At 46.7% G+C, this 26,781-nt stretch overlaps 1 protein-coding gene across 2 annotated transcripts; it reads left to right on the top strand.

The window, feature by feature from the left end:
* The first annotated feature begins 96 nt into the window (after positions 1 to 96).
* RECQL (RecQ like helicase) lies at positions 97 to 17,020 on the top strand. 2 transcript variants are annotated; one of them, XR_006387897.1, is made up of 16 exons: positions 97 to 303; positions 404 to 441; positions 2,307 to 2,504; positions 6,129 to 6,308; positions 8,120 to 8,226; positions 8,320 to 8,518; positions 8,591 to 8,757; positions 13,208 to 13,289; positions 13,376 to 13,524; positions 13,831 to 13,948; positions 14,742 to 14,880; positions 15,106 to 15,197; positions 15,315 to 15,534; positions 15,769 to 15,898; positions 16,391 to 16,643; positions 16,735 to 17,020. XR_006387897.1 is itself a non-coding variant. In XM_044281525.1 (15 exons), exons 2-15 carry the CDS (start codon positions 420 to 422, stop codon positions 16,568 to 16,570), a joined length of 1,983 nt encoding a protein of 660 aa, XP_044137460.1. In that variant the 5' UTR covers positions 97 to 303; positions 404 to 419; the 3' UTR covers positions 16,571 to 17,020. The 2 variants fall into 2 exon arrangements, 1 of the variants encoding a protein (XP_044137460.1); XM_044281525.1 differs by having other exon boundaries at positions 16,391 to 17,020.
* The last annotated feature ends 9,761 nt before the right edge of the window (positions 17,021 to 26,781 follow it).

Here is a 26,781-nt window from a genome sequence, read left to right on the forward strand (position 1 = left end):
AGATTGGAGCGGCTCTGTCAGACTGACCAATCAGGAGCGGCAGTTTTCGTGACGCGTAAATAGAGCGCGCTTTGTGTTGTGATTGGTCAGTATTAGGAAAGATGCCGGCTGCCTGCGGATGCTGGAACCTGTGGAGAAGGGCTGTCATATTCTCCTGCTAACGTCCGGTACACATTAGGCTTGGTTGTCTGGGTCCTATCATACATCGTGCCCTTTAGTAATGGTTGCATCATCAAGCGCATCACTGATCTGATGTATTCCTTGGTGGAAATCCCCTTTAAGTACGACTGGCCTGTTAACTAGGTAGGACATTCCCAGTCACCCAGGAGCGCCCCTGCACCCCCACCCTGCCAGTGTCCTCGGGCACGGTTTGCTGACTGCTTCTTTTCTGATTTATTTATAGTGACGTATAGGTGAACATGGCGACTGGAGACCTTTCAGGTTTGTACCGCTCCTCATGAGAATGTTGTTGGGCTTGTTCTCCATTCACACACAGAGCTAAAGTCACCGTCCTGCTGGTTTCCTGTCTCCGTAGAGCAGTGCGTTATGAAAGTTATAGCGGTGGTCTCACTTCAGTAAGTGGTATTTATCATGTACAAGCCCCTTACTAATGTATTGTTATTGTCCATATTGCTTCCTTTCATGACTGGATTCATTTTTCCATCACGTTATACACTGCACGTTTCCATGGTTACAGGCCACGCTGCAATCCAGCAGTGGTGGCCGTCCTTGCACAACATAGGAAAAAGCACCAGCCTATGTGCTCCCATGGACCTGACCACCAGAGAGGCCCGTACCTTTTTCCAATAGTGTGCAAGCACGGTTGCATTGCAGAGTGGTCGTAACCATGGAAACGATCAGTGTATTATGTGATGGAAAAATGAACCCAGCCAGCAAAGGAAGCAATATGGGTGATCATAATACATTAGTAAGTGCCTTATAATAACTTTCTCTACATGATAAATGCTATTTGCTGAAGTGAGACAACCCCTTTAAAGACGTTCTTCAGGCTTTTTTTTTTCTTTTTTTTTTTTTTTTTTTTAGAAAATTCCAGTCTTCTTAGGTTATTTTCACACTTGCGGCAGAGGATTCCTGCAGGCAGTTCCATCGCCGGAACTGCCTGCCGGATCCCGCAATCCAGACGCAAACGAATGCATTTGTGAGGCGGATCTGTCTGACAAATGCATTGCAATACCGGATCCGTCTCTCGGGTGCCATCCGGAGAAACTGATCCGATATTTATTATTATTATTTTTTCACATTTTTAAAGGTCTGCGCATGCACGGACCGGAAGAACGGATCCGTGGCAATTTTAATGCCAGATCCGACACTAATACATTTCAATGGAAATTAATGCCGGATCCGGCATTCAGGCAAGTGTTCAGGATTTTACCCGCCCGTTGTGTCACCGTCTCCTCTGCACTCAGACTGGCTGTGGATATGTTCCTGAGTCTTCCTGTTCAGCTGCATATCCTGTATATACGGCTGAACAGGAAGACTCTGGAACACTTCTGATTGGGACCTGAGCAGAAGAGCCATTGTGAGAGCAACGGAGATGGCGGGTAAGTACTGAGGAAATATTCTTATTTCCAGGAGTGCTAAAACTCTGGGATTTTCTAGAAAAGCCTGAAGAACCCCTGGGCTTTCATTTGCGTTTAGCGAAAGCTCCTGATGTACACGTTGGTGGTGGCCAACCAGAGGACACAACAGTGATGAGGAGGGAGCCTAGTACCCGCAGAGCACGGACCGGAGGATGACATGTAGTCGTGCATAGCATCTGTATGCCAAACAGAGAGATATGTGGGGAGTCATCCTGACCCGTACCTCGGAAAGAAGGTGTGAACAAAACCTTAGCGGTGTTAGGTCAAAGAAAAAGAAGCCAGCGAAGTTTTGACTTTCACTTTAGATATCAACATAGAAGAAAACCTCATAGAGCGCAGTGCACTACGCATTTTATGTAGATGTGAAGATTTCTTTAAGGCCTCATGCACACTGCCATCGTTGGCCTGTGCCCGTGCTGCAGACCGCAAATTGTGGTCCGCAATGCACCGGCACTGTCCATGTGCCTGCCACTTAAATGGGGTCCGCTATTCGCATCCTACAAAAAAGTAGTGCATGCACTTATTTTTTGCGGTGCGGAGGCACGGACAGGAAACCCGCTGAAGCACTCCGTAGTGCTTCCACGGGGTGCCGCACCGCACCTTCCGGATTGCGGACCCATTCAAGTGCATGAGGCCTAAAGCAGATTCGCGTATGGAAGGGATGACTGGACAGTTGGTGAATTTCCTTGCTTGTTCCCGCCCCAGCGCTTGTGGATGAACTGGAGAATGTGACCACAGAGCTGCAGGCCATAGAGGTCCAGGTCCAGGAGCTGCTGGAAAGACAGCAGGAGCTGACCCAGAGGAAGAGCGCGCTGAAGAAGAAAATCCAGAGGCTGTCAGAGGACGCAGAGGCCGGGACCAGCGCTGAGGCAGAGTCGTCCTCTGAGAACTGGAACAGACAAGGTGCGTCCTGTAGTCACATATTGGTGGGTGAGGGGTCATGTGCTGGGTGACAATGCAGCCATATTGGTCGTAACCCAGCTGTCTTACACTACTGAAGGGTAATGCTGCTTGTTATGCTTCAGAATAGGAGAGCCCTGATTGTATAACATGACTGGTTTACTGATCTAAGAAAACACTGCCACGTAGCTATAGCCCTTAGAGCAAGGTTGCGCAGCCCACGGGCTCCTCCTGGGCTGGCACGTTGATCTCAAGCCTGTGCAGTCAGCTGTGTCTTAGCATAAAGATCGCTGGTGCCAGCCTTTGCAGGCGCATTGCTTTATACTGGCCTGACACACTCGGATGCTGGTCAGCGGTCTCCTCACCTCTGCACCATAGAGAACACAGGAGGTAGGGCAGGTCTGTGCCCACAGCCTGGGAGCACCAGTTGCTGGCACCTGTAGTGGCTACTCAGGAAGACAAGATCAGCCGCCATGCACTGTAATTTGTGGCACCACATGGCACAGGCTGCTGTCAGAAAGTTATGCTTGATGGGGATATATGCTGTTGCCTGAGCTTGTTAACCCTTATTGATCACAGATCATATAGTTTTGACGTATTTGCTATGTCGATAAAGCCCTTGTGATACATAGACATTAGGGCTGCACGATAAAGCGAAAAAATAATCGAATCGCGATAATCGGCAAATGCGATATGGCGATTTGGCCGACCGGAAAATGCCACGATTATATATAAAAGGGGCCCCGCGCACATAACTGCCTTTTGCGTGTAAAGTGTTTTACTAGTGTGTGTGTGTGTGTGTGTGTGTGTGTGTGTGTGTGTGTGTGTGTGTGTGTGTGTGTGTGTGTGTGTGTGTGTGTGTGTGTGTGTGTGTGTGTGTGTGTGTGTGTGTGTGTAACAATCTCTCTCCTAACAGGTCCGGCCTCTGTACTCACTATGAATGCAATGCTCTGCAGCGAGCTGAAGCGAGGTGGCCGGCCGGCGCGTGACTGACGTCACTTAGTAACGCTCCTCCCACTTCAGGAAGCAGGAGCGTTACTAAGTGACGTCAGTCACGCGCCGGCCGGCCACCTCGCTGCAGTGCATTGCATTCATAGTGAGTACAGAGGCCGGACCTGTTAGGAGAGAGATTGTTTCACCCACACACACACTAGTAAAACACTTTACACGCAAAGGGCAGTTATGTGCCCAATTTAGGACACATGAGGGGGACCAGCATAAGATGCTATATGTCTTAAGCTGGCCCCCCTCATGGCCCTATGTGTCCTCCACGGGTCCCCCATAAGTGTCCTCCACGGGTCCCCCATAAGTGTCCTCCACGGGTCCCCCATAAGTGTCCTCCACGGGTCCCCCATAAGTGTCCTCCACGGGTCCCCCATAAGTGTCCTCCACGGGTCCCCCATAAGTGTCCTCCACGGGTCCCCCATAAGTGTCCTCCACGGGTCCCCCATAAGTGTCCTCCACGGGTCCCCCATAAGTGTCCTCCACGGGTCCCCCATAAGTGTCCTCCACGGGTCCCCCATAAGTGTCCTCCACGGGTCCCCCACATAACGGCGTCCCCCACGCGTCCCCCACATAACGGCGTCCCCCACGGGTCCCCCACAACTATGTCATACCCAGCCGCGTCAGCGGCTCATATGGGAAAATCCAAGCAAATAGACCTCTAGCACAATTCCTTTAAAATATTGCATCGCATATCGTTATCGCAATTTTTAGGGCCCTAATCGCAATCGCACAAAATTCCCATATCGTGCAGCCCTAATAGACATGGAAAAGCACCAGCTTTACCCTAGAGCACGGAGACTGAGTGATGCTGATCTGAATGTGACGGGAGTCGATGGCTACACAAAGTCTACAGTCCTACGGGGCGCCAGTTGTCATGTGATGTCTAGTCCCAGACGGTGATTTTTCAGCATGGCAGTATTCCTATACACCAGGGGTACACAACCTGTACTGCTGTCTGTGTCCCGGTGGCGGTCAAAGATCCAGACCAAACTGTTACCTGCCTGGTGTAGTCCTGAGAGGGGGAGAGAGATTCTGTGTGGGGATCTGTGAATTCCTTTGTCATGCTCCACCCCTTGGGTATTCCAGTCTTAGGAAATTGATGGTGTATTCTCAGGATAGACCAGGAGAATGTGGGTCCCTGGTTCCCTATTCAGTCCCCAAGGGAGCAGAAGACTGCACATGTGTGCATCTCTGAACTACATGCACACTCTGCTCTTCTATGGGGGGGCAAACAGGGAAGTAGTGGACCCCCCATTCACCTAATAGGTGGAAACCCCTGAAGATGTGTGACCTAGTATTTATATGGTATATTTATTTTGGCCCTAGGGAGTTGTATAATCTGACAGGGAATCGGACAAGAAAAGGTTGTGCACGTGTCACTGCAAAATGCAACGCAACATAAAAGAAGCAGGTTATAGAGCAGGAGAAGCAGAGCAGATATATAGGGGGGCATTTATCAATTGTCACGTGTTTGATAAATTTGGCTTGTTCTTAAACCGAACGCTTCTGTCTAGAGAAGCTCCCCCAGTTTTCCTACTCCACCCTCCTGGAGTGAGATTGCGACTGGAGTGAAACTCTTTAAAGTGGTTCTGCAGTTTTTTTAAACTGATGATCTATCCTCTGGATAGATCATCAGCATCTGATCGGCGGGGGTCCGACACCCGGGATCCCTGCCGATCAGCTGCTTGAGAAGGCAGCGGCGCTGGCAGTAGCACTGTGGCCTTCTCTCTTTTTACCACAGGCCCAGTGACGTCAAAACTAGTATCAATGGCCTGGGAGGGCTAAGCTCTGGTCATCTAAATGGAGCTTATCCCGGCCCAGGCCATTGATACTAGTTGTGACATCACTGGGCCTGCGGTAAACAGTGAGAGGGCCGCGGCACTACTGCCAGAGCCGCTGCCTTCTCAAACAGGCTGATCGGCGGGGGTCCCAGGTGTTGGACCTCCGCCGATCAGATGCTGATGATCTATCTAGAGGAAACTGCAGAACCCTTTTAACATAGCTTACCGCACCCACTTTGCCACCCATATTACAAAACTGGAGTGAGTGATGTAAAAAAAAAAAAAAAATTGCCCAAGTGAGTGTAGAAAGTTGCAAATTATTGCACAAGTGCAAAAAATTTGCGCGAGTGAGTGCAAAAAAGTCACAAAAGCCCTATTTTGTGACTTTTTGACTTCTGGAGTGAAGTTATGATAAATCAGGGCGATAGGTTTGTGGAAAAAGATTCAGCAAAGCCTGGAATTTATACACGTAAATCTCAGCTTTTCACAGGGCTCGGTACACATAGGCGGTATCAGTGACAGCTAGCTCTATGCACACCTATACACACAGTGCTATCAATCACGGATAACACCTCCCTCTTGTACCAGGAGATATTCACAAGAAGTAAATAAAAAGCCAAGATATACATTGCAAGTTTTACTGAATCTCTTCCCACTAAAATATATATCATACTACGCGGCTCCTCCTGCTTTAAGATTGCACTGCATCTTGTGGGGAGAGGTCCTCTTAGAAGAGATCATTGTATTGCTCATGGTCCCTACCATAACTTCTGTACACCAGAGGTCGTGTACATCCTGAACCTTTATATTGTGCTCTTCTTTTGTTGTTGTCCTCTTCTAGACTTCTCATGGTCACAGAAGGTGAAGGAGGAGCTGCAGAATTCTTTCCAGCTTGATACCTTCCGGAACTTACAGCTAGAAACTATCAATGCCACAATGGCTGGCAAAGATGTTTTCCTGATTATGCCAACGGGTGGTGGAAAGAGTCTCTGCTACCAGTTACCGGCGGTATGCTCGAAAGGTGAGACCCCAAAGTCCTGCTGCTTACAGAACTATTACTGCTGAAAATGAGCCTGTCCATCATGTCTGAGATGTCGCTGACATAACACAATAAGGCCTGTAGTGCACCAGATTATCATTGGTCAGATGGCCAATTACACGCACAGATCTTTTGTTATGCACATCAACTATTGGTCAGATTGGAGAGATATTGGTCAGATAATCTGTTGGTGTAATACAGGCCTTACACTGCGATCAGACATGAGATCACACACCTTATACTACAGTAACAGCTATTCCATCTATTACTGCTGACAACCAGCCTCTATATCATGTCTGAGAGGTTGTCACAGCCCCGCCCCCTGTTACTGACATCACTGAGTATAATAGTAATATAATTACATTGTGATCAGACATGAGATCCACACACCTTATACTACAGTAACAGCTATTCCATATATTACTGCTGACAACCAGCCTCTATATCATGTCTGAGAGGTTGTCACAGCCCCGCCCCATTACTGACATCACTGAGTATAATAGTAATATAATTACACTGCGATCAGACATGAGATCACACACCTTATACTACAGTAACAGCTATTCCATCTATTACTGCTGACGACCAGCCTCTATATCATGTCTGAGAGGTTGTCACAGCCCCGCCCCCTGTTACAGTGAATACATAATATAATTTTGTGGGAGGTCCAGACCTGTATGTGCACTCATTGTCAAAAATGTAATGCACCAAGAAGGAGCTGTTGGAATGGAATTAAATGTTCTGTATGTGAATGTAATGGTATATGTAAGAGATTACAATGTTACAGATCTGAAATCTTCTGAATTACACTGGCATAATGCTGCCAATAGATTTCTGGACTCTCTGGGTCACACAGCATTATAAATCCGTATAATGCTGTGTGATCCTGTCAGAGGAGCACAGGTGAGAACAGGACCCCTCATTGACCTATTCTGTTCCTCACATACAACTCGCTCGTGGGTGTCTGGCCTTAGTGTCCCTCATAGCACTACTAGGGATGACCGGGTCATATGCGATCGCTCCTCTGATCATCACACCAGCAGGTGGGGCAGTGTGTTGCTCCACAGCAAGACACGATTTGAGAGCTCACCACAAGGCCTCCATACTTGAACCTGACCATCATCGGATTCCAAACAGAACCTGGATTCATTGCTAAAGACGATACAGGTTTCTCGTTCACGACGCCACTGCAAACAACGGTGGTTGACTGTCAATAACAGGACTATTAATGGGCACCGTGACACCAAACTTCTTTCTGTTTAGCTTCTGGGAAGGGTTCAGGCAGAGACAAGGACGTGTAATGAAGGTGTCACCTGTGTCTGGATGGTGGACAATGAAACTGTGGGAGCTGCTCATGCTTGTCAGTGGATCAAACAATCCTCTCTACTGGTGGTCTGTCTGGTCCGTTTGTTCATCATGTGTGCGTACCTCCTAACAGCCTAGGTGGCTAGCAGTTTGTTGAAATGATCATCCTGCTTCTCTCAGTCCAATGATGTTTCCTCTCAAAGTCTACAACTGGGCAAAATCTTTGAGTGCATCATACAGGCATGTCTAACAGTGGGTGGTGGTGCACTACCCAAAAGAGGCTTCTGAGAGACTTTTTATAGGGCAGCGGGGGAAGGACTTGTTCATCTCTAATCGGACCACACCTGTAATCATTTACATATTTGTCTGAGACCTAACTGCATGCTAAGTTTTACAGCAATTCGACATTCGTATTTAGTGGGCTTCATCGGAAAGGTATTGGGCGAGGGTCTTTTTGTCACCTACATTGTCCCCCATTTCTCTTTCAGGGTTCACACTGGTGATCTGTCCCCTGGTGTCTCTTATGGAGGATCAGCACATGGTTCTTAAGCGCCTGGGAGTCTCGGGCACCTCCCTCAATGCTGCGAGTAGTAAGGTCTGTATCTAAGATATGGGTGCAGAGGTCCCTAGGAGGACATAACCCATGCAGAGCCCTGCATATCTCATTACCTCTGTGTCTGCGCTGCAGGATCATGTGAAGTGGGTGCATGGGGAGATGATTGACAAGAATTCCCAACTGAAATTACTCTACGTAACTCCAGAAAAAATCGCAAAGAGCAAACTGTTCATGTCTCGGCTGGAAAAGGCGTATCAGGCAGGGCGGCTGGCTCGTATCGCCATTGACGAGGTTCACTGCTGCAGCCAGTGGGGACATGACTTCAGACCTGGTGAGCACCCTATAGGCTCCCTGGAGCTCAGTAGTGATGATGATCATCATGTGACTGTCTGTCTCCCTCCAGATTATAAGACATTGGGCATCCTGAAGCGCCAGTTCCCCAATGCTCCGCTGATTGGACTGACCGCCACAGCCACCAGTCATGTTCTCAAGGACGCTCAGAAAATCCTCTGTGTGCAAAGGCCACTGACATTCACTGCCTCCTTCAATAGACCCAACCTGTTCTATGAGGTATATCAGGTTTATTAGCTACAGGTTGTCTTGAAGATCAATCGTCAGTGCCAGGATATTGCTGAACTTCTCATCATTGCTGATGTCAATGGGGGTAATATATGGATGCACAAAGTCCTCCAGAGTCTTCTCCTCTGGTACATAGATCAGGGACCCCCCTTGCTGTTTGCTCCATACACCAGCTACCAATAAGTGAGGATGTAGTCGCTATAACGGCTGGGTTCACACAGGCGTCACGTTTTGGCTCAGGATGCGTCCCGGGTGTATTGCGGCAAACTCGCGCGAGTAGGTACGCAATTTCAGTCAGTTTTGATTGCGTTCCGTTGTTCAGTTTTTTATCGCGCGGGTGCAATGCGTTTTGCACACGCCTGATAAAAAACTGAATGTGGTACCCAGACCCGAACTTCTTCACTGAAGTTCAGGTTTGGGTTCAAGGTTGTGTAGATGTAATTATTTTGTAACCATGATATAAGGGAAAATAATAGCATTCTTTAATACAGACTGCTTAGTAGAAGGTCATTTGAGGGTTAAAAAATAAAAAAAAATATTAACTCACCTCCTCCAATTGATCGCGCAGCTGCCGGTCTCCTGTTCTTTCTTCAGGACCTGTGGTGACGTCACTGAGCTCATCACATGGTCCATCATCATGGTGACCACAAGTCCTTTGACAGGTCCTGAAGAAAGAACAGGAGACCGGCAGCTACGCGATCAATTGGAGGAGGTGAGTTAATTATTTTTTTTTTACCCTCAATTGACCTTCTACTAAGCATTCTGTATTAAAGAATGCTATTAGTTTCCCTTATAACCATGTTATAAGGGAAAATAATACAGTGAATAGACTTTCATCTTAGCAACCATGCGTGAAAATCGCACTGTATCCGCACTTGCTTGCGATTTTCACGCAGCCCCATTCACTTCTATGGAGCCTGCGTTGCATGAAAAACGCACAATATAGAACATGCTGCGATTTTCACGCAACGCACAAGTAATGCGTGAAAATCGCAGCTCATGTGCACAGCCCCATAGAAATGAATGGGTCCGGATTCAGTGCGGGTGCAATGCGTTCACCTCACACATTGCACCCGCGCGGAAATGTGTGAACTCGGCCTAAGGGTCCATTGACACGTCCGTGTGTGTTTTGCGGACCGCACATTGCCGGCGCTTAAAAGGAAATGCCTAATCTTGTCCGCAATTGTTCTATTTTTATTTTTTATTTTTTTTCGTGAACGGAATTGCAGGATCCTCAAATCCGTATCCAGTCAGCACATCATGCGAGCCCCATAGATAGGGCTGCAACGATTAATCGATGTAATCGATTATATTCGATAACTGGATTCGTTGTCGACGAATCCAGTTATCGAATAATCGCCGATTCGTTGCTATGCGGGCGGGCGGGCGGTCGCTGCATCTTTATTTTACCTTTTTACAATGACGCTCCTGTAACAGCCAGGCAGAGCGGACGGCGGCGTAACGTCACTCACTCACGTGACACGCCTGCTCCGCCTCCTTCATTCATGAAGTGGGCGGAGCAGGTGCGTCACGTGAGTGAGTGACGTTACGCCGCCGTCCGCTCTGCCTGGCTGTTACAGGAGCGTCATTGTAAAAAGGTAAACTAAAGATGCAGTGATTAGTCAGACTTATAAGCATTGGGGCCGGGGCTGTTATGGGGAGGGGGGTCTGTGTATAGCACTGCTATGGGGAGGGGGGAGGATCTGTCTATGGCACTGCTATGGGGAGGGGGGAGGATCTGTCTATGGCACTGCTATGGGGAGGGGGGGGATCTGTCTATGGCACTGCTATGGGGAGGGGGGTCTGTGTATAGCACTGCTATGGGGAGGGGGGTCTGTGTATAGCACTGCTATGGGGAGGAGGGGGGGGTCTGTGTATGGCACTGCTATGGGAAGGGGGATCTGTGCACTGTTATGAGGAAAGGGATCTGTGCACTGTTATGCCCATAACAGTGCACATATCCCCCTCTCCATAACAGCGCCACCCACAGATCCCCCTCTCCATAACAGCGCCATCCACAGTTCCCCCTCTCCATAACTGCGCCGCCCACAGATCCCCCTCTCCATAACTGCGCCGCCCACAGATCCCCCTCTCCATAACTGCGCCGTCCACAGATCCCCCTCTCCATAACTACGCCGTCCACAGATCCCCCTCTCCATAACTACGCCGTCCACAGATCCCCCTCTCCATAACTACGCCGTCCACAGATCCCCCTCTCCATAACTACGCCGTCCACAGATCCCCCTCTCCATAACTACGCCGTCCACAGATCCCCCTCTCCATAACTACGCCGTCCACAGATCCCCCTCTCCATAACTACGCCGTCCACAGATCCCCCTCTCCATAACTACGCCGTCCACAGATCCCCCTCTCCATAACTACGCCGTCCACAGATCCCCCTCTTCATAACTACGCCGTTCCACAGATCCCCCTCTCCATAACTACGCCGTCCACAGATCCCCCTCTCCATAACTACGCCGTCCACAGATCCCCCTCTCCATAACTACGCCGTCCACAGATCCCCCTCTCCATAACTACGCCGTCCACAGATCCCCCTCTCCATAACTACGCCGTCCACAGATCCCCTCTCCATAACTACGCCGTCCACAGATCCCCCTCTCCATAACTACGCCGTCCACAGATCCCCCTCTCCATAACTACGCCGTCCACAGATCCCCCTCTCCATAACTACGCCGTCCACAGATCCCCCTCTCCATAACTACGCCGTCCACAGATCCCCCTCTCCATAACTACGCCGTCCACAGATCCCCCTCTCCATAACTACGCCGTCCACAGATCCCCCTCTCCATAACTACGCCGTCCACAGATCCCCCTCTCCATAACTACGCCGTCCACAGATCCCCCTCTCCATAACTACGCCGTCCACAGATCCCCCTCTCCATAACTACGCCGTCCACAGATCCCCCTCTCCATAACTACGCCGTCCACAGATCCCCCTCTCCATAACTACGCCGTCCACAGATCCCCCTCTCCATAACTACGCCGTCCACAGATCCCCCTCTCCATAACTACGCCGTCCACAGATCCCCCTCTCCATAACTACGCCGTCCACAGATCCCCCTCTCCATAACTACGCCGTCCACAGATCCCCCTCTCCATAACTACGCCGTCCACAGATCCCCCTCTCCATAACTACGCCGTCCACAGATCCCCCTCTCCATAACTACGCCGTCCACAGATCCCCCTCTCCATAACTACGCCGTCCACAGATCCCCCTCTCCATAACTACGCCGTCCACAGATCCCCCATAATAGTGTCATCCACAATTTGTTTTAATATGGCCTTTGAACATCATTTTTCAAGTAAGATCATATAAACCTCTCTGTTTTTGTAATTTAGTCGTTTTTCCCGATTAATCGTAGAAATTAATCGGCAACTAATCGATTATTCAAATAATCGTTAGCTGCAGCCCTACCCATAGAAATGAAAGGGTCCGCAATTGCGGACGTGTGAATGGACCCTAAGGCTCCTTTCACATCTGCAGCGGAAGCTGCGTTCGGGGATTCCGTCTCAGACATCATTAAAATAGTGGGGAGAAGCCCTGCATGCATGTTCTGAACAGAAGCCTCACTATAGTCATTCTATTAGGGTTCTGTCGGGCTTCGTTTACTTGAGTTATGGGCCGAATATAACACTTCACTTCTATTTGTTCCTCTGCTCCTATAACACAGCAGCAGAACAGAAATAATTAGCACAGATATCAAAGCAGCCTAACACAGATATTGTACCCCCTAAATATCCATCATCTCCTGTACAACAAATAGGCCCCTTTTACACGGGCGAGTATTCCGCGCGGGTGCACTCCGGTCACTCCGGTCATCACATGATCCATCACCATGGTAAAAAATCATGTGACGGACCATGTGATGACCGGAGTGATGTCACCACAGGTCCTTTGACTGCAATCAGCAAAGAAAGACAGGAGAGATGCCGACTACGCGAGCAAGTGGATTAAGGTGAGTTCAATTATTATTATTTTTAACCCCTCCAGCGCTATTTTACTATGCATTCTGTATTCAGAATGCTATTATTTTCCCTTTATAAGCATGTTATAAGGGAAAGTAATACAGTCTACAGAACACCGATCCTAAGCCCGAACTTCTGTGAAGAAGTTTGGGTTTGGGTACCAAACATGCGCGATTTTTCTCACGCATTACAATGTTTTGCACTCGCGCAGAAAAATCGCGCATGTTCCCGCAACGCACCCGCCTCTTATCCGGGCCAAAAATGACGCCCGTGTGAAAGAGGCCATATGAAGTTACAGGCGCAAGGCCTGAGGCTGCACTAGTGAAATTCTGGTAACTCTGACATCGGTGAGCTGCAGTTCGGGTGTGAATACCATCGATACGTACAGCCTGCTCAATATACTGCTCTCGGTAGTACAACCTCAGATCACCTACCACGGGGCTTTGTCCTCCAGGTTCGGCAGAAACCATCCTCCTCCAATGACTTTATAGAGGACATCGTGAAGCTGATTAATGGCAGATACAAGGGGCAGTCAGGTGAGGTGTACAGGTCCCAGTGGCCCCTCATACAGTCTGCAGCCTCACACACAATTCCCTGATTGACGCTTTTTATTCTTTTTCAGGAATTATTTACTGTTTTTCTCAGAAAGACTCGGAACAAGTTACAATGAGTTTGCAGAAATTAGGCATTCAAGCTGGAACCTATCATGCCAACATGGAAGCACGGGACAAGACCAAAGTCCACACGCTCTGGACTGAAAACAAGATCCAGGTGGGCTCACTTTCATATATCTGGACCCTCGTTACATTATCTGCCTCTAGAAAAGCTGGGTGATGGTGGCAGAACTGGCAGTCTGGGAAAGCTGGATGGCAGTTCCTTCTGAAGCAATTGGTTGTCACTCAGTTTTTCCACGGTCAGTTTTATATATTTAGTGATTTTAGCTTTATGACCTGTAGGTGGCGCTGTTGTCTGCACATAATTACTTACTGTAGACCTAGAACTGCTGACGACTGATTTCATGTGGGGAGGGTGCGTATAATAATGTCCTCGCTGACCGTGGGGCTGTGTCTTCCTCAGGTTGTTGTGGCCACTGTGGCGTTTGGTATGGGAATCGATAAACCAGACGTACGATTTGTAATTCATCACACAATGAGTAAATCAATGGAAAACTATTACCAGGAGAGTGGACGAGCAGGTAACAAACCTGATGCTTATATCTTACTGCTGACAACCAGCCTCTATATCATGTCTGAGAGGTTGTCACAGCCCCGCCCCCTGTTACTGACATCACTGAATATAATAGTAATATCATTACATTGTGATCAGACATGAGATCCACACATCTTATACTACAGTAACAGCTATTCCATCTATTACTGCTGACAACCAGCCTCTATAGCATGTCTGAGAGGTTGTCACAGCCCCGCCCCCTGTTACTGACATCACTGATTATAATAGTAATATAATTACACTGTGATCAGACATGAGATCCACACACCTTATACTACAGTAACAGCTATTCCATCTATCACTGCTGACAACCAGCCTCTATATCATGTCTGAGAGGTTGTCACAGCCCCGCCCCCTGTTACTGACATCACTGAATATAATAGTAATATAATTACATTGTGATCAGACATGAGATCACACAACTTATACTACAGTAACAGCTATTCCATCTATTACTGCTGACAACCAGCCTCTATGTCATGTCTGAGAGGTTGTCACAGCCCCGCCCCCTGTTACTGACATCACTGAATATAATAGTAATATAATTACACTGTGATCAGACATGAGATCCACACACCTTATACTACAGTAACAGCTATTCCATCTATCACTGCTGACAACCAGCCTCTATATCATGTCTGAGAGGTTGTCACAGCCCCGCCCCCTGTTACTGACATCACTGATTATAATAGTAATATAATTACATAGTCCCTCGTGTGGTTGTTACCCGCACACAGTGACTGTATATATTTTCACAGGCCGGAATGACCAGCGGGCAGACTGTATATTATATTCGGGGTTCAGCGATATTTTCCGGATAAGTTCGATGGTCATTATGGAGAACGTTGGGCAGCAGAAGCTCTATGAGATGGTCCGATACTGCCAGGACTTAGAAAGGTCAGTTCTTACAGTAAGGGATGGGAATGTATTAGAGGTGGGGGAAGTATTGGCTCATCCACCACAGTGACATCATTGCTTCTTAAATAGGAAGACAACCAATATGGCTTCCATCCTTGCTCCCAAAGTCATTGTCGCCTACTGTTGACTTCTATGATTTGCCAGCAGTCTTTTAAGAGTCACTGCCCACGTTTCATGTGAGGCGTGTTCTTATGTCGTGTGCAGGTGCCGACGTGTCCTCATCGCTAAGCATTTTGATGAAGTCTGGGATTCGACGCAGTGTAATCAGATGTGCGATAACTGCCACAGCAAGAAGAGTAAGTCTGTGCGGGCCACTTACACCCCAAGGATGTGACTGAGCTTGTTTCATCACCACCAGCGAGGTTTGTATGTCACCAGCGGGTCTGATGTCACCTTCTATACATTGTTTCCAGGCTGGGAAAAAGTTGACATCTCGGATTATGGCAGAGACATTGTGAAAATCCTGCGGCAAGCTGATCAGATGGATGAAAAGCTGACACCGCTGAAGCTCATCGATGCATGGACTGGAAAAGGTGCCTCCAAGCTGCGTGTTGCCCAAGTCCTACCCCCAAAACTGCCCCGCACTGAGCTGGAGAGAATCATTACCCACTTGCTGCTTCAGCAATACATCAGGTAAGGAAAACCCTACCAGTGTGCATAGGCTCCGTCAGCTGCTGTGTTTACTGAGTCACTGTAGCAAACCCTCAGCTGTGAGAAGTAGAATGTAAACTACAACAGCAAGCGGAGATCATGAACATAGTGTGGAATTAAAACACAAAGCTACAGCGTTATCCATCGATGTTATTTCTATTGGACTGGCCCTTTTTATTCTGTTGTATCAGGATGGTCAATATATTCTCTCCTCAGGGAAGATTTCAGCTTCACTGCTTATGCCACGATATCCTACATCAAAGAGGGCCCCAAAGCGAGCGCACTGCGGAGCGAGGAACACTCAATCCCCATCCACATGAGAAGCGCAGGAAACGCCGCGACTAAGGTGACGAGTATTGTGCTATCCTTCCACCCGCCTTATTACGTTCTCTTGGGGGGGGATCAAATCGACCAGGGGTCACACTGGTATGTAGGTCATGTATTCTCCCGACTGAAAATAACTGGAACTCCAGCGTGTGAGATTGGGAGATCCAAGCATGAGCTCAAGGATGATGGGAGTGATTTTGTCCAGCGTACGGATCAAACTCGTTCCATCTTTCTTAATGATGTTAAAAATTTCAGTGGCTTTTGTCACATTACGGCAGTATGTTTCGACCTTGGCACTAATATTGGAGCTATGATCGAAACGCGTTGGCTGTAATGAGGCATAAGCCACTGGAATTAACATATTTAAGATGGAATGGTTGGGTAACACTGCTGGAGAGCGGTTCAGGCCGACCAGCTGTTTGTATCTGCATCTTCTACATGGTGATATATCACGTATGATTTAGAAGTTTATCTTCTGTAGCATTCATTTTGTATTTTGTGTCCTCAAAAGGTAAAATCTCCCAAGTTTTCATCATCGAAGGAGTCTAACTCGACGCACAATAGCCCGGCAAGTGACACAAAATCACAGCCGAAAAAGGGAGGCGGCGAGCACAAGCGTCCTCCTCCACCAAGCAGCACCAAGGCCAAGAAGAGTCGCAGGTCCCCTGATGCTTCCATTGTCATAGACTAATGCCTTTGTAACAAGTCACCCCTCTTCACTATGGGGGGGTTCAGCTGGTGTCACCATGATCTCTAATGACATAGTGAGTACATTTATACTTACTAAATAGCCCAAAGTGCCGGTCAGGAGCTTGCAGTCACGCGAGGCGCTGTACATGCTGCTTCTTATCTTAGGAATCACCGCATGATCATGTGGTCAGTGCAGCAGAACTTTCAGCCCGTGACTGGCACATGGCGGAGGAGAGGGCACAGTCTGCTGATGATGGATGAACACAGAATGGTCCTCTACGGATTCAGCTGCCATTTCAGGGTCCTTCCAATGTTTTTTTTTTTTTATTCGTTTTATTGAACGAATGAAGTATACAAGTTTTATACAAAGTACACATGAAATAGCATGCACAACCAAAACAAGTCGTACTATGTCAAAATCTGTTCACATTATAGTTAAGCAATGTTTCTACATAATATTTGTATCATTGTATTATACAAGATCACAATCACTGAGACATGGCAGCAAGAGAGTCTGTTAACAATCGAGGTGAGTACATGGACTGTGGGGAAGAGTGCCACATTCCCCATATTTTCGAGAACTTGGAGGCACAACCCCTATTCTTATATACTATATTTTCATATGGACTAACAGTGTTCACCAGTGTCTTCCATTGATTTAGCGAAGGACCTCTCTCCCCCATCCATCTAATTGCAACTAAAAAATAAGCCAAAAATAAGGTTTCTCTCAAGAATATTCTGACATAATGGTCACAGGTTTCTTCGTCAATAATACCAGAAAGACAAAATTTAGGAGTCATAGGGACTGTATGTCCCAGGAGATCGAAGAGGAAATCTGTGACACTTAACCAAAACACCTGAATGCGTGGGCATGCCCACTTTAGGTGCCAAAGGTCAGCTCCCTCCACGGTACACCTATGGCATCTAGAATGTGATTTTAAATAGGCGAAAAGGAGAGAGATAACTTTGGATGTATTATACAAAGCTGTATGAATGTATTATTTATAGCTGGAGATACCAGCAAGGGTGATTCCAATATCCTCGTCAGTGAGATCTGGTCTTCCACTTGGAGACTATCTTTTATGGGTTGGATTTAAGCTTTGTATTCAGAAGATGGGTATATAGTGCAGAGATGAATCCTTTGGGGCCTTGAGAGCGGATCACTCCAATCATGGGGAAATTGGTAATAGCAACTCGATTGGTTCCATAATGTGACTGCAGGGCATGTCGAATTTGTAGGTATTTATGGAAGGAGGTTCTAGGCATATCATGTCTAGTACGCGGGGTGTCAAAGGTGCAGAAAATGTTATCATTATAAACATCCCCCAGTATGCAGACATTATGCTGCTTCCAGGGAAGGGAGCATAGGGTTATCCCATAAAGGAGTGTCAGAAATGTGGCCTTCAAAGTTATGCAGATTTTTGCAAGCTCTCCATATTTGTATACCTAGCCTATGTAATGGTAACCAGTTGTCCAGGAAAGAGACGTGGCTGTTCAAGAACAGGCCATAATGGTTTTATATTCAGAGATACAGCCAAATATTGCTCTGTTCTGGCCATCTGGTGTCACCCATGCGTTCAGGTACCGTAACTGTCCTGCCTGATGGTAGATATATAAATCCGGTAAGGGCATACCCCCAGCACCTCTCGGACGACATAGGTTGTCTAAGGAAAGTTTATGCCTTTTGGATCCCCAGATAAATGGCGACAGCATAGAATTGAACTGTTGAAAACCCTTTTTAGGTATGATGAAGGGAGCGTGCTCCAGCACATATAGGAACTTAGGTAATACAATTAGCTTAATTAAATGGATACAACCAGATACCGAAAGCAGTAAATCGCCCCATAGCTTAAACTTATCTCTGCTATAATCCAAAAGAGGCCGAATGTTAGAGGCATGGAAGGTATCTGCATCTTTGGTACCTAGATACTTGAAACTGGCCACTAGAGGCAGTTCTCCATTGAGGTGCATGGTATCCACAGTGTATAATGGAAAAAGTACTAATTTGGACCAGTTGATTTTTAGGCCAGAAAAATGACTAAACTCCTCAATTAGTGATAAGGCCCTGGGAAGTGTGATTTCCACCTCTGACATGAAGAGGACCATGTTGTCTGCATATAACCCTGCTTTGTCTTGCCCCAGCCCCACACCCTTAAAGATCGTGTCGCTTCTAATACGTAGAGCTAGGGGTTCTATGGCTAGGGCGAAGAGTAGGGGAGAGAGCAGGCACCCCTGCCTAGTCTAAAACTGTCTGAGCACAGGCCATTCACCAAGATGTTAGATTTTGTGTGTTTCTATAAAATAGAGACCCATTTAATGAAGTTAGGACCGAACCCGAAACAGCTGAGAGCCGCCAATAGGTACGGCCATTCCACCGAGTCGAAGGCTTTGGCCGTATCTAAAGAAGCCAAGGCCCATTTTTGTTTTGTAGACAGGCCTATCTGAGTAATCACCTGGACCCTCCTAATATTATCGGAAATAGATCTGCCAGGTAGGAACACAGATTGATCCAGTGGACTGATGACTTTGCCCAATCGTAACGCTTGTATTTTGGCCAATATTTTATAGTCGAGATTTAGCAGAGATATTGGCCTATAAGAGGTGCACTCAGTGGGTTCTTTCCCTGGCTTCAGCAAGATCACAATGGTGATCTCGTACAAGGACGGTAGTAGACTACCTAGTAAAAAGGACTCGGTATACATATGTAACAGAGGCGGAGTCAGAGAAGCAGCATATTTGGAGTATATTTCCAATGGTAACCCATCCGGGGAGGGTGATTTTTTTTTAATATTTTTTTTCCCCTTCGCTAGAAGAGATATGGCATCTATAATTTCCTGGGTAGTAATTTGGGCTTCTAATAGGTCCCCCGATTCCTGCGATAGCTTGGGCATCTCTATGTCAGCCAGATAGGCAAGAACTTCTTCTGAAGTATACTCTGCCCTAGCTGTGTCTAATTCCTGATACAATTCTCAAAATCTATGCGTAATAGCATCAGGTTCCATTAATAAACTTCCGTCTACAGCCCTGATACGGAGTACCGCTGGAGAAGCCTGGTTCTGCCGAACTATGTGAGCCAAAAGTTTGCTAGATTGGTTTCCCAGCTCAAAATAGGCTTGTCTAATAACAAATAACTTGCGTTGGGCTTTCTCTTTCAAAAGGTTCAGATATTGACTCCCTTTCAGAAGCCAATTCTGCTTATTCTGGTCTGTAGGGTCATTAACATACAGCCTCTCTAACCTAGAGCAGTCAGATGCCAGGTCTTCTTCTAATTTAGCCAAGGCCCGCTTCACAAAGAAATGGACAACTTTGTAAATATGCTTTTAACGTATTCCACATCATCGAGGTGTCGGCATTATCAACATGGCCCTCTAGGAATATTGTCAGTTGATCTGGTGTACGATCAGTGGGGGTGAATAGGGTAAGCCAAAAGGGATGTATTTTAATTGAGTAACCATCCTTCCTGGAACTGGACAGAAAAGTCAAGTTCAATGGTGAATGATCAGAAACTCCTCTTGCTCCATATTTAATCTGAAAATTTGTAGAGCAAAGAGCAGAATTCCCCATGGCATAATCTATCCCAGAGAGAGTGTTATAACTGGCAGAATGACAAGAGTATGTCTCACCATTAGGGTATTTAAGGCGCCATAAGTCCGTCCACCCGATCTCATCCATTAATTTGGCTAGCAGGGAGTCAGACAAATCAGGGCCACCTGCGGCCCCCAACGGATGAAACCTATCAAAGAGGCTCGACACAGTCATATTGTAATCTCCCATACACAACACTCTAGACATTGGATATAAGGCAGCAAAGTTTCCTGTTCGTCCTTGGCAGCACACACCAAAGGGTTAAGTCCCCTAGGTACAAACAGAATAGAGACCAATTAGCAAGCAGTAGATTGATTAATTACTTAGTACCTCCCAGTATAAAGCACCACAGAACACACAGAGCCATGTATTTTATTTTCTCTAGGTAACTTGAAGAGACCGGCTCCCACAGTTATCCCCTCCCAGGAGTGATACTTTTAAGTCCCTCACCCTGAAGATGGTTGCGAGTGTGTTTTTCCCCAGTGCAGTCGGCAGCACCTCGCTCCATTCTCTGCTCGCCTCCCTCTGCAGGATGTGGGTTGAGGCAGCAGAGACGCGCGCTATGACGGAGGCGCCCGCGCGAGATGATACTGGGGAATCGCGACGTCTCGCGCTGGTGCGTCCCGGAAGTATTTAAACTCAGTGGTACCGTTACTATGGGCGCTCGCCAGGACGCTACTCCCACTGCTTACCGAGGTAAGTAAGGTTGGCGTACGGGGATAACATGTTGGCAAGATCTGACATAGGTTTGATGCGGCTGTCCCTTCCTCTGTGCACACTCCTCGGTGGTGTTGGGGTATAGGAATGAATTTTTTCACTGATACTCCTTATCTATTATTAGATGTCTGCCTCCCCAGAGGAAACTCTTAAGCGAAAAAGAAAATCCAGACACCGCTCCTGCAGGAATTGTGAACAACCTATGCCAGATGATGCCCTTTCTGATCTGTGTCAGGGCTGCACTTCTGTACATTCTGAGTCTCCTCCCTCCCAGACTAATTACTTTCTGCACTGGTTTAAGGATCAGCTGTCCTCTGTTTTTAACCACTTTAAGTCCGCCCATAGGATATAAACGTCCTATGGGTGGACCTCTATTTCTGAAAGCACGTTTTAAAACGTCCTTTCAGAAATAGCAGCTGCACGCTAATCGTGCAGCTGCTGATCGGGTTGCCCGCTGTCAGTGACAGCAGGGCAACCCAGAGATAAGGCAGGGACAGTTCCCAGGTGTCCCTGCCTTCCGGATCGCTGCAGACACAGCGCTCACTGAGCGCTGTGTATGCAGAGCAGGAAGCGCTGTGCGCTTCCTGTTCCGGCCCGGCGGTCATATGACCGCCGGGACCAGAGAGTGCAGGAGCTGTGAGGTCTTTCAGAGACCTCGATCAGCCCTGCTCTGAGGCTGTACGGCGCAGAATCATGCTGTACAGCCTCTCTGGGGGGTGCATTTCTTCTGTAACTGGGGCTACTATGTCAGCCCCAGTTACAGGAGAAATCAACAGTGAAAAAGTGAAGCAAATGTCCCCCAGAGGTCTTGTATGACCTTATGGGGGACGAAAAGTGTAAAAAAAAATAAAGGGTTGAAAAAATAATTAAAAAAAGTTTCACACGTAAAAAAAAAAAAAAGGTCCCCAAGTAAGGAATAAAAAAAATAAATTAAAAATAGAAAAAATTAAATAAAATAGACATATTTGGTATTGCCGCGTCCGTAAAAACCAGCTCTATAAAAATATCACATGAGCTAAAAAAAAACTGTCAAAACAAGCAATTTGTCACCTTGCATCACAAAAGGTGCAACACCAAGTGATCAAAAACGCGTATGTCCCACAAAATGGTACCAATAAAACAGTCAACTCATCCTGCAAAAAATGAGCCCCTACATAAGAAAATCTCTCAAAAAATAAAAAAACTATAGCTATCAGAACATGGACACATTAAAACATAATTTTTTTGTTTCAAAAATGCTATTATTGTGTAAAACTTTAATAAATGAGAAAAAGTATACATATTGGGTATCGCCACGTCCGTAACAATCTGCTCTATAAAAATGTCACTTGACTGAACCCCTCAGGTGAACGCTGTAAAAATAAATAAATAGAAACTGTGCTAAAACAACCAATTTTTTTGGTCACCTTGCCCCATAAAGTGTTATAATGAATGATCAAAAAATCATATGTACCCAAAAATAGTACTAATAAAACTGGCACCTTATCCCCTAATTTCCAAAATGGGGTCACTTCTTGGGAGTTTCTACTGTAAGGGTGCATCAGGGGGCTTCAAATGGGACATGGCATCTAAAAACCACGTGGAGTTCCTTTTCTTCTGCGCCCTGCCGTGTGCCCATACAGCAGTTTATGACCACATGTGGAGTGTTTCTGTAAACCGCAGAATCTGGGTAATAAATATTAAGTTTTGTTTGGCTGTTAACCATCGATGTGTTAAAGAAAAAATTGGATTAAAATGGAAAATCTGCCAAAAAAGTGAAATTTAAAAATTTGATCTCCATTTTCCTTTAATTCTTGTGGAACGCATAAAGGGTTAACAAAGTTTGTAAAATCGGTTTTGAATACCTTGAGGGGTGTAGTTTCTACAATGGGGTCATTTATGGGGGTATCCACTATGTAGGCCCCACAAAGTGACTTCAGACCTGAACTGGTCCTTATAAAGTGGGTTTTGGCAATTTTCTTAAAAATACCACAAAACCACAAAAAATCTCAACTTGTTCCTTCTCAGGAGATACAGTTTCTGGGATTCATACTGAATTCAAAGAAAATGAATGTCAGGCTATCCACAGAAAGGATAATTGCTATCCAGAAACATGTTTCACACCTGATATCTGCCTCCAGGGTAACATTTCGTCAGGCCATGTCTCTACTGGGTCGGTTAACTTCCTCAGTGGATGCAGTTCCATGGGCAAGAGCTCACTTCAGAGAGCTACAACATGCCATCCTCACAGCGTGGGACAAGAGTTATCACTTCCTGGACAGGAAGTTTGTAATACCAGTGTCGACGTGTCATCATCTCAGGTGGTGGATGTCACCCAAACGCCTTCAACAAGGCAGAAGTCTGCAATCTCAAACCCAGATTCTCCTCACTGGAGAACTAAAAGGGAACTAAAGGCAGTACGCCTAGCCTTGGTTCATTTCCAGGATCATCTAAGGAGCCGCAGGGTCTTAATCCAGTCAGACAACGTCTCCACGGTGTACTACATAAACAGGGAGGGACAAGAAACAGCAGTCTCTCCAGGGAATGCAGTCTTCTGATGGCGTGGGCCGAAGTGTGGACACGAGAAATAACAGCAGTCCATATAAAGGGTGCATTGAATGTCATGGCCGACCTACTCAGTCGCAAGAAGATACATCCGGGAGAATGGAGTCTCGATCCGGCTGTTTTTGCAGAGATCAAGAATCGGTGGGGAGAACCTCGTATGGATGTAATGGCAACGGAACAGAACAGAAAGACCAAAATATTCTGTTCCATTTACCGCTCCAGTCAAGCATTTGCAATCAACGGATTATTAGTCAGCTGGAAGGAAGATCTGATGTATGTCTTTCCACCAGTTGCAATGATCTCAATGGTACTCAAGAAGATTCAGCAGGACCAAGCAGAAGCAATTGTGGTCCTGCCTTATTGGCCACGAAGAACGTGGTTTTCCCTAGCTCTCAGTCTATCCAAAGGGAGGATTTGGAAGATTCCACCCAGACGGGACCTCCTCAGTCAGAACGGGTTTTTTCATCCGAATCCAAACAACCTCAAGTTATCGGTTTGGAGACTGAGCGGGATTCTTTAATTCATCTAGGTCTTCCCACGAAGTGATCGATACTCTCCTAGCTGCTCGAAAGCCGGCTACAGTGAAAGTTTACAATCGAGTTTGGCGCATCTTTAAAACATCATGTCAAAGTAACTCAGAAGACCCAGAATCACTAAATACAATTCGCTTTCTTCATGAGGGCTTCAAAAAAGGTCTGAAAACGAATACTTTGAAGGTTCACTTTACTGCAATAAATGCACAGCAACAAGGAAAGTTTTCAAACAATCCATTAATCCGCACGTTCTTCAAAGCCTTGAAGAATATTAATCCTTCCTTCCATTCGCCAATTCCATCATGGGACCTGTCGGTGGTGTTGTCTGCCTTGTGTAAACCTCAGTTCGAGCCCCTAGAAGAAGCTTCCATAAAACATCTGTCTGGAAAAGCCTTATTCCTAGTAATCACATCTGCAAGGCGTATAAGTGATCTACAAGCTCTATCCTGCAGAGAACCATATTTCAGGGACTTAGGCCACTCCTTAGTTCTACGCACAATGCCAGGTTTTTTGCCCAAGGTTGCTTCGACTACCAACATTAACCAGGAGATACACTCCCAGTAATCCAGTCCAACACCAGGAATAAACTCATCTCCTGGATGTCAGAAGAGTACTTCTGTTCTACCTACAAGTCACTTCATCATTCAGAGGATGTGAAAGTCTCTTTTTACAGCACCAGGGCCCTAGTAAGGGTAAAAGGGCCAGTAAAGCAACTTTAGCGAGGTGGATCAAACAAACTATAGAGTTAGCCTACTCAATGGCTGATTTACAATGTCCATTATTATTAAAGGCCCATTCAACAAGGTCTACAGCTTCGTCCTGAGCTGAACTGGCACAAGTCCCGTTGGAACAAATCTGCAGAGCCGCAACATGGTCTACATCATCGACCTTCATTAAACACTACAGGCTAGACATTCAGGCAGCAGAAGAGGCTTCTTTTGGCAAACAAGTGCTACAGTTGGCGGCCAGTGCTCCCCCCCCCCTTTGAGTACTGCTTTAGAAATCCCTTTGGTGTGTGCTGCCAAGGACGAACAGGAAAGCGAAAATTTACTTACCTAAATTTTTGTTTCCTGGAGTCCGTAGGCAGCACAATATGCCCACCCTTAATAAATTATTGCTGCATACAATACATGGCTCTGTGGTGCTTTATACTGGGAGGTACTAAGTAATTAATCAATCTACTGCTTGCTAATTGGTCTCTATTCTGGTTGTACCTAGGGGACTTAACGCTTTGGTGTGTGCTGCTTACGGACTCCAGGAAACAAAAATTTCGGTAAGTAAATTTTCGCTTTATGGCTTGATGAATAATTTGTAGAGCGGAAGGAGGAGGTATATACATGCCAATAAGCACATATAAGATACAGTGACTGTATGCCGCCACAAATATGTACCGTCCGGCAGGATCTACCTGCAGTTTCTCACGTTCCCAACGTAAAGATTTGTGCACCAATAAGGATACACCCCGGGACATATTGGTATGACATGAATGTTGTGCCCATTGTATCCAGGGTTTTTGGAGCCTTTTGGTGGTCACTGCAGTCAGATGGGTCTTCTTTAAGCACATGATGTGTGGATTGAATTTTCTAACCACTGAGAACACCATGTCACGTTTCCTGACACTCCCCAAACCCTGTATATTCCACGACCTCACACGTATGTCAGCCATCTTGGCAAATATAACCAAATATCTCGGATCCAGCCTAGAAATCTGAGTATCAATACCTCACAGTCCCACCCGGATACCATCCCACATCCCAGCGACCGCTGTTGCATAGCAAGACCATAGTACAGAACAGTTAACATATAAACAGCAAACATAATGTAGTGTAGGTGACCTTGGACCGAGACTTGGCAGGTATCTCAATGTTCCCTACTGAAAGCAAGAACGGCGTTGGTGTTCCTGTGGCTAGTAATAGAACAGGGTGTGCTAATGCTAGAATTTTACAGTATAAACATATATGAACAATGAACACATACCCAACCTCTGAACATCAAAATGAGCACTATGTAGGAGCCCAATCTAGGCAGATAAAAGGCGGTAAAGTCCTCTAATGAGAGGGTAATACCCAATAAGGTGATCCCACTCCCATTAAAGCACCTCGAAAACCATGAGAGAGTATCCCAGAAGGGGCAAGTAACTGCAATATAGAGACAGAAGTAGAAGTCCCAGTAATATGACTGGAGACCTTGATACAGCATTGACTTCTCGCAATAGGGCTGTGGACAATGTCTATTCTGGTAGAGGTCTTCATCTTGGGGCCCTAGCAGGACAGTTTTTGCTGCCTAGCCAGTTGACAGCCTCGCCTGGCGAGTTGAAAAACTTGCTGCTCTCTCCATCCGTTATTCTCCGCCACGCTGGGTACACCATGGAGTAAGGTATATTCAGATCACGGAGGCGCTTTTTCACTGCAGTGAACGAAGCCCTGCGCTTTTGTAACTCCGCAGAGAAATCCGGGAAAAGCATAATCGGGGAGTTTTCGAAGCATAGGTTTTGTTTGCCTCGAGCCAGCTGGGGGATAAGGTCGCTATCGGTGGAATTCAGCAGACGAGCCAGCATCGGTCGCGGAGGAGCTCCCGGTGGTAGTAGTTTGGCGGCGACTCTGTGTGCCCTCTTCACGATGAAGGCAAATGGGAAGCTGGAAGTGAGCCACGTTGTAATAAAAGCACAGGGGTCAGTACTGCCCGTTCTGGTAATCCTACTATGTGCAGGTTATTGCGGCATGTATGATTCTCATAGTCGTCACATTTCTGTCCACTTTCTTCTCCAGTTCAGATATTTGGGCAGCGATAGGGTTAACCCGGTCCTCTATATCAGATAATCTTTGTTCAGATT

Source organism: Bufo gargarizans, chromosome 2, assembly GCF_014858855.1.
Source record: "Bufo gargarizans isolate SCDJY-AF-19 chromosome 2, ASM1485885v1, whole genome shotgun sequence".
NCBI classification, from domain to species: domain Eukaryota; kingdom Metazoa; phylum Chordata; class Amphibia; order Anura; family Bufonidae; genus Bufo; species Bufo gargarizans.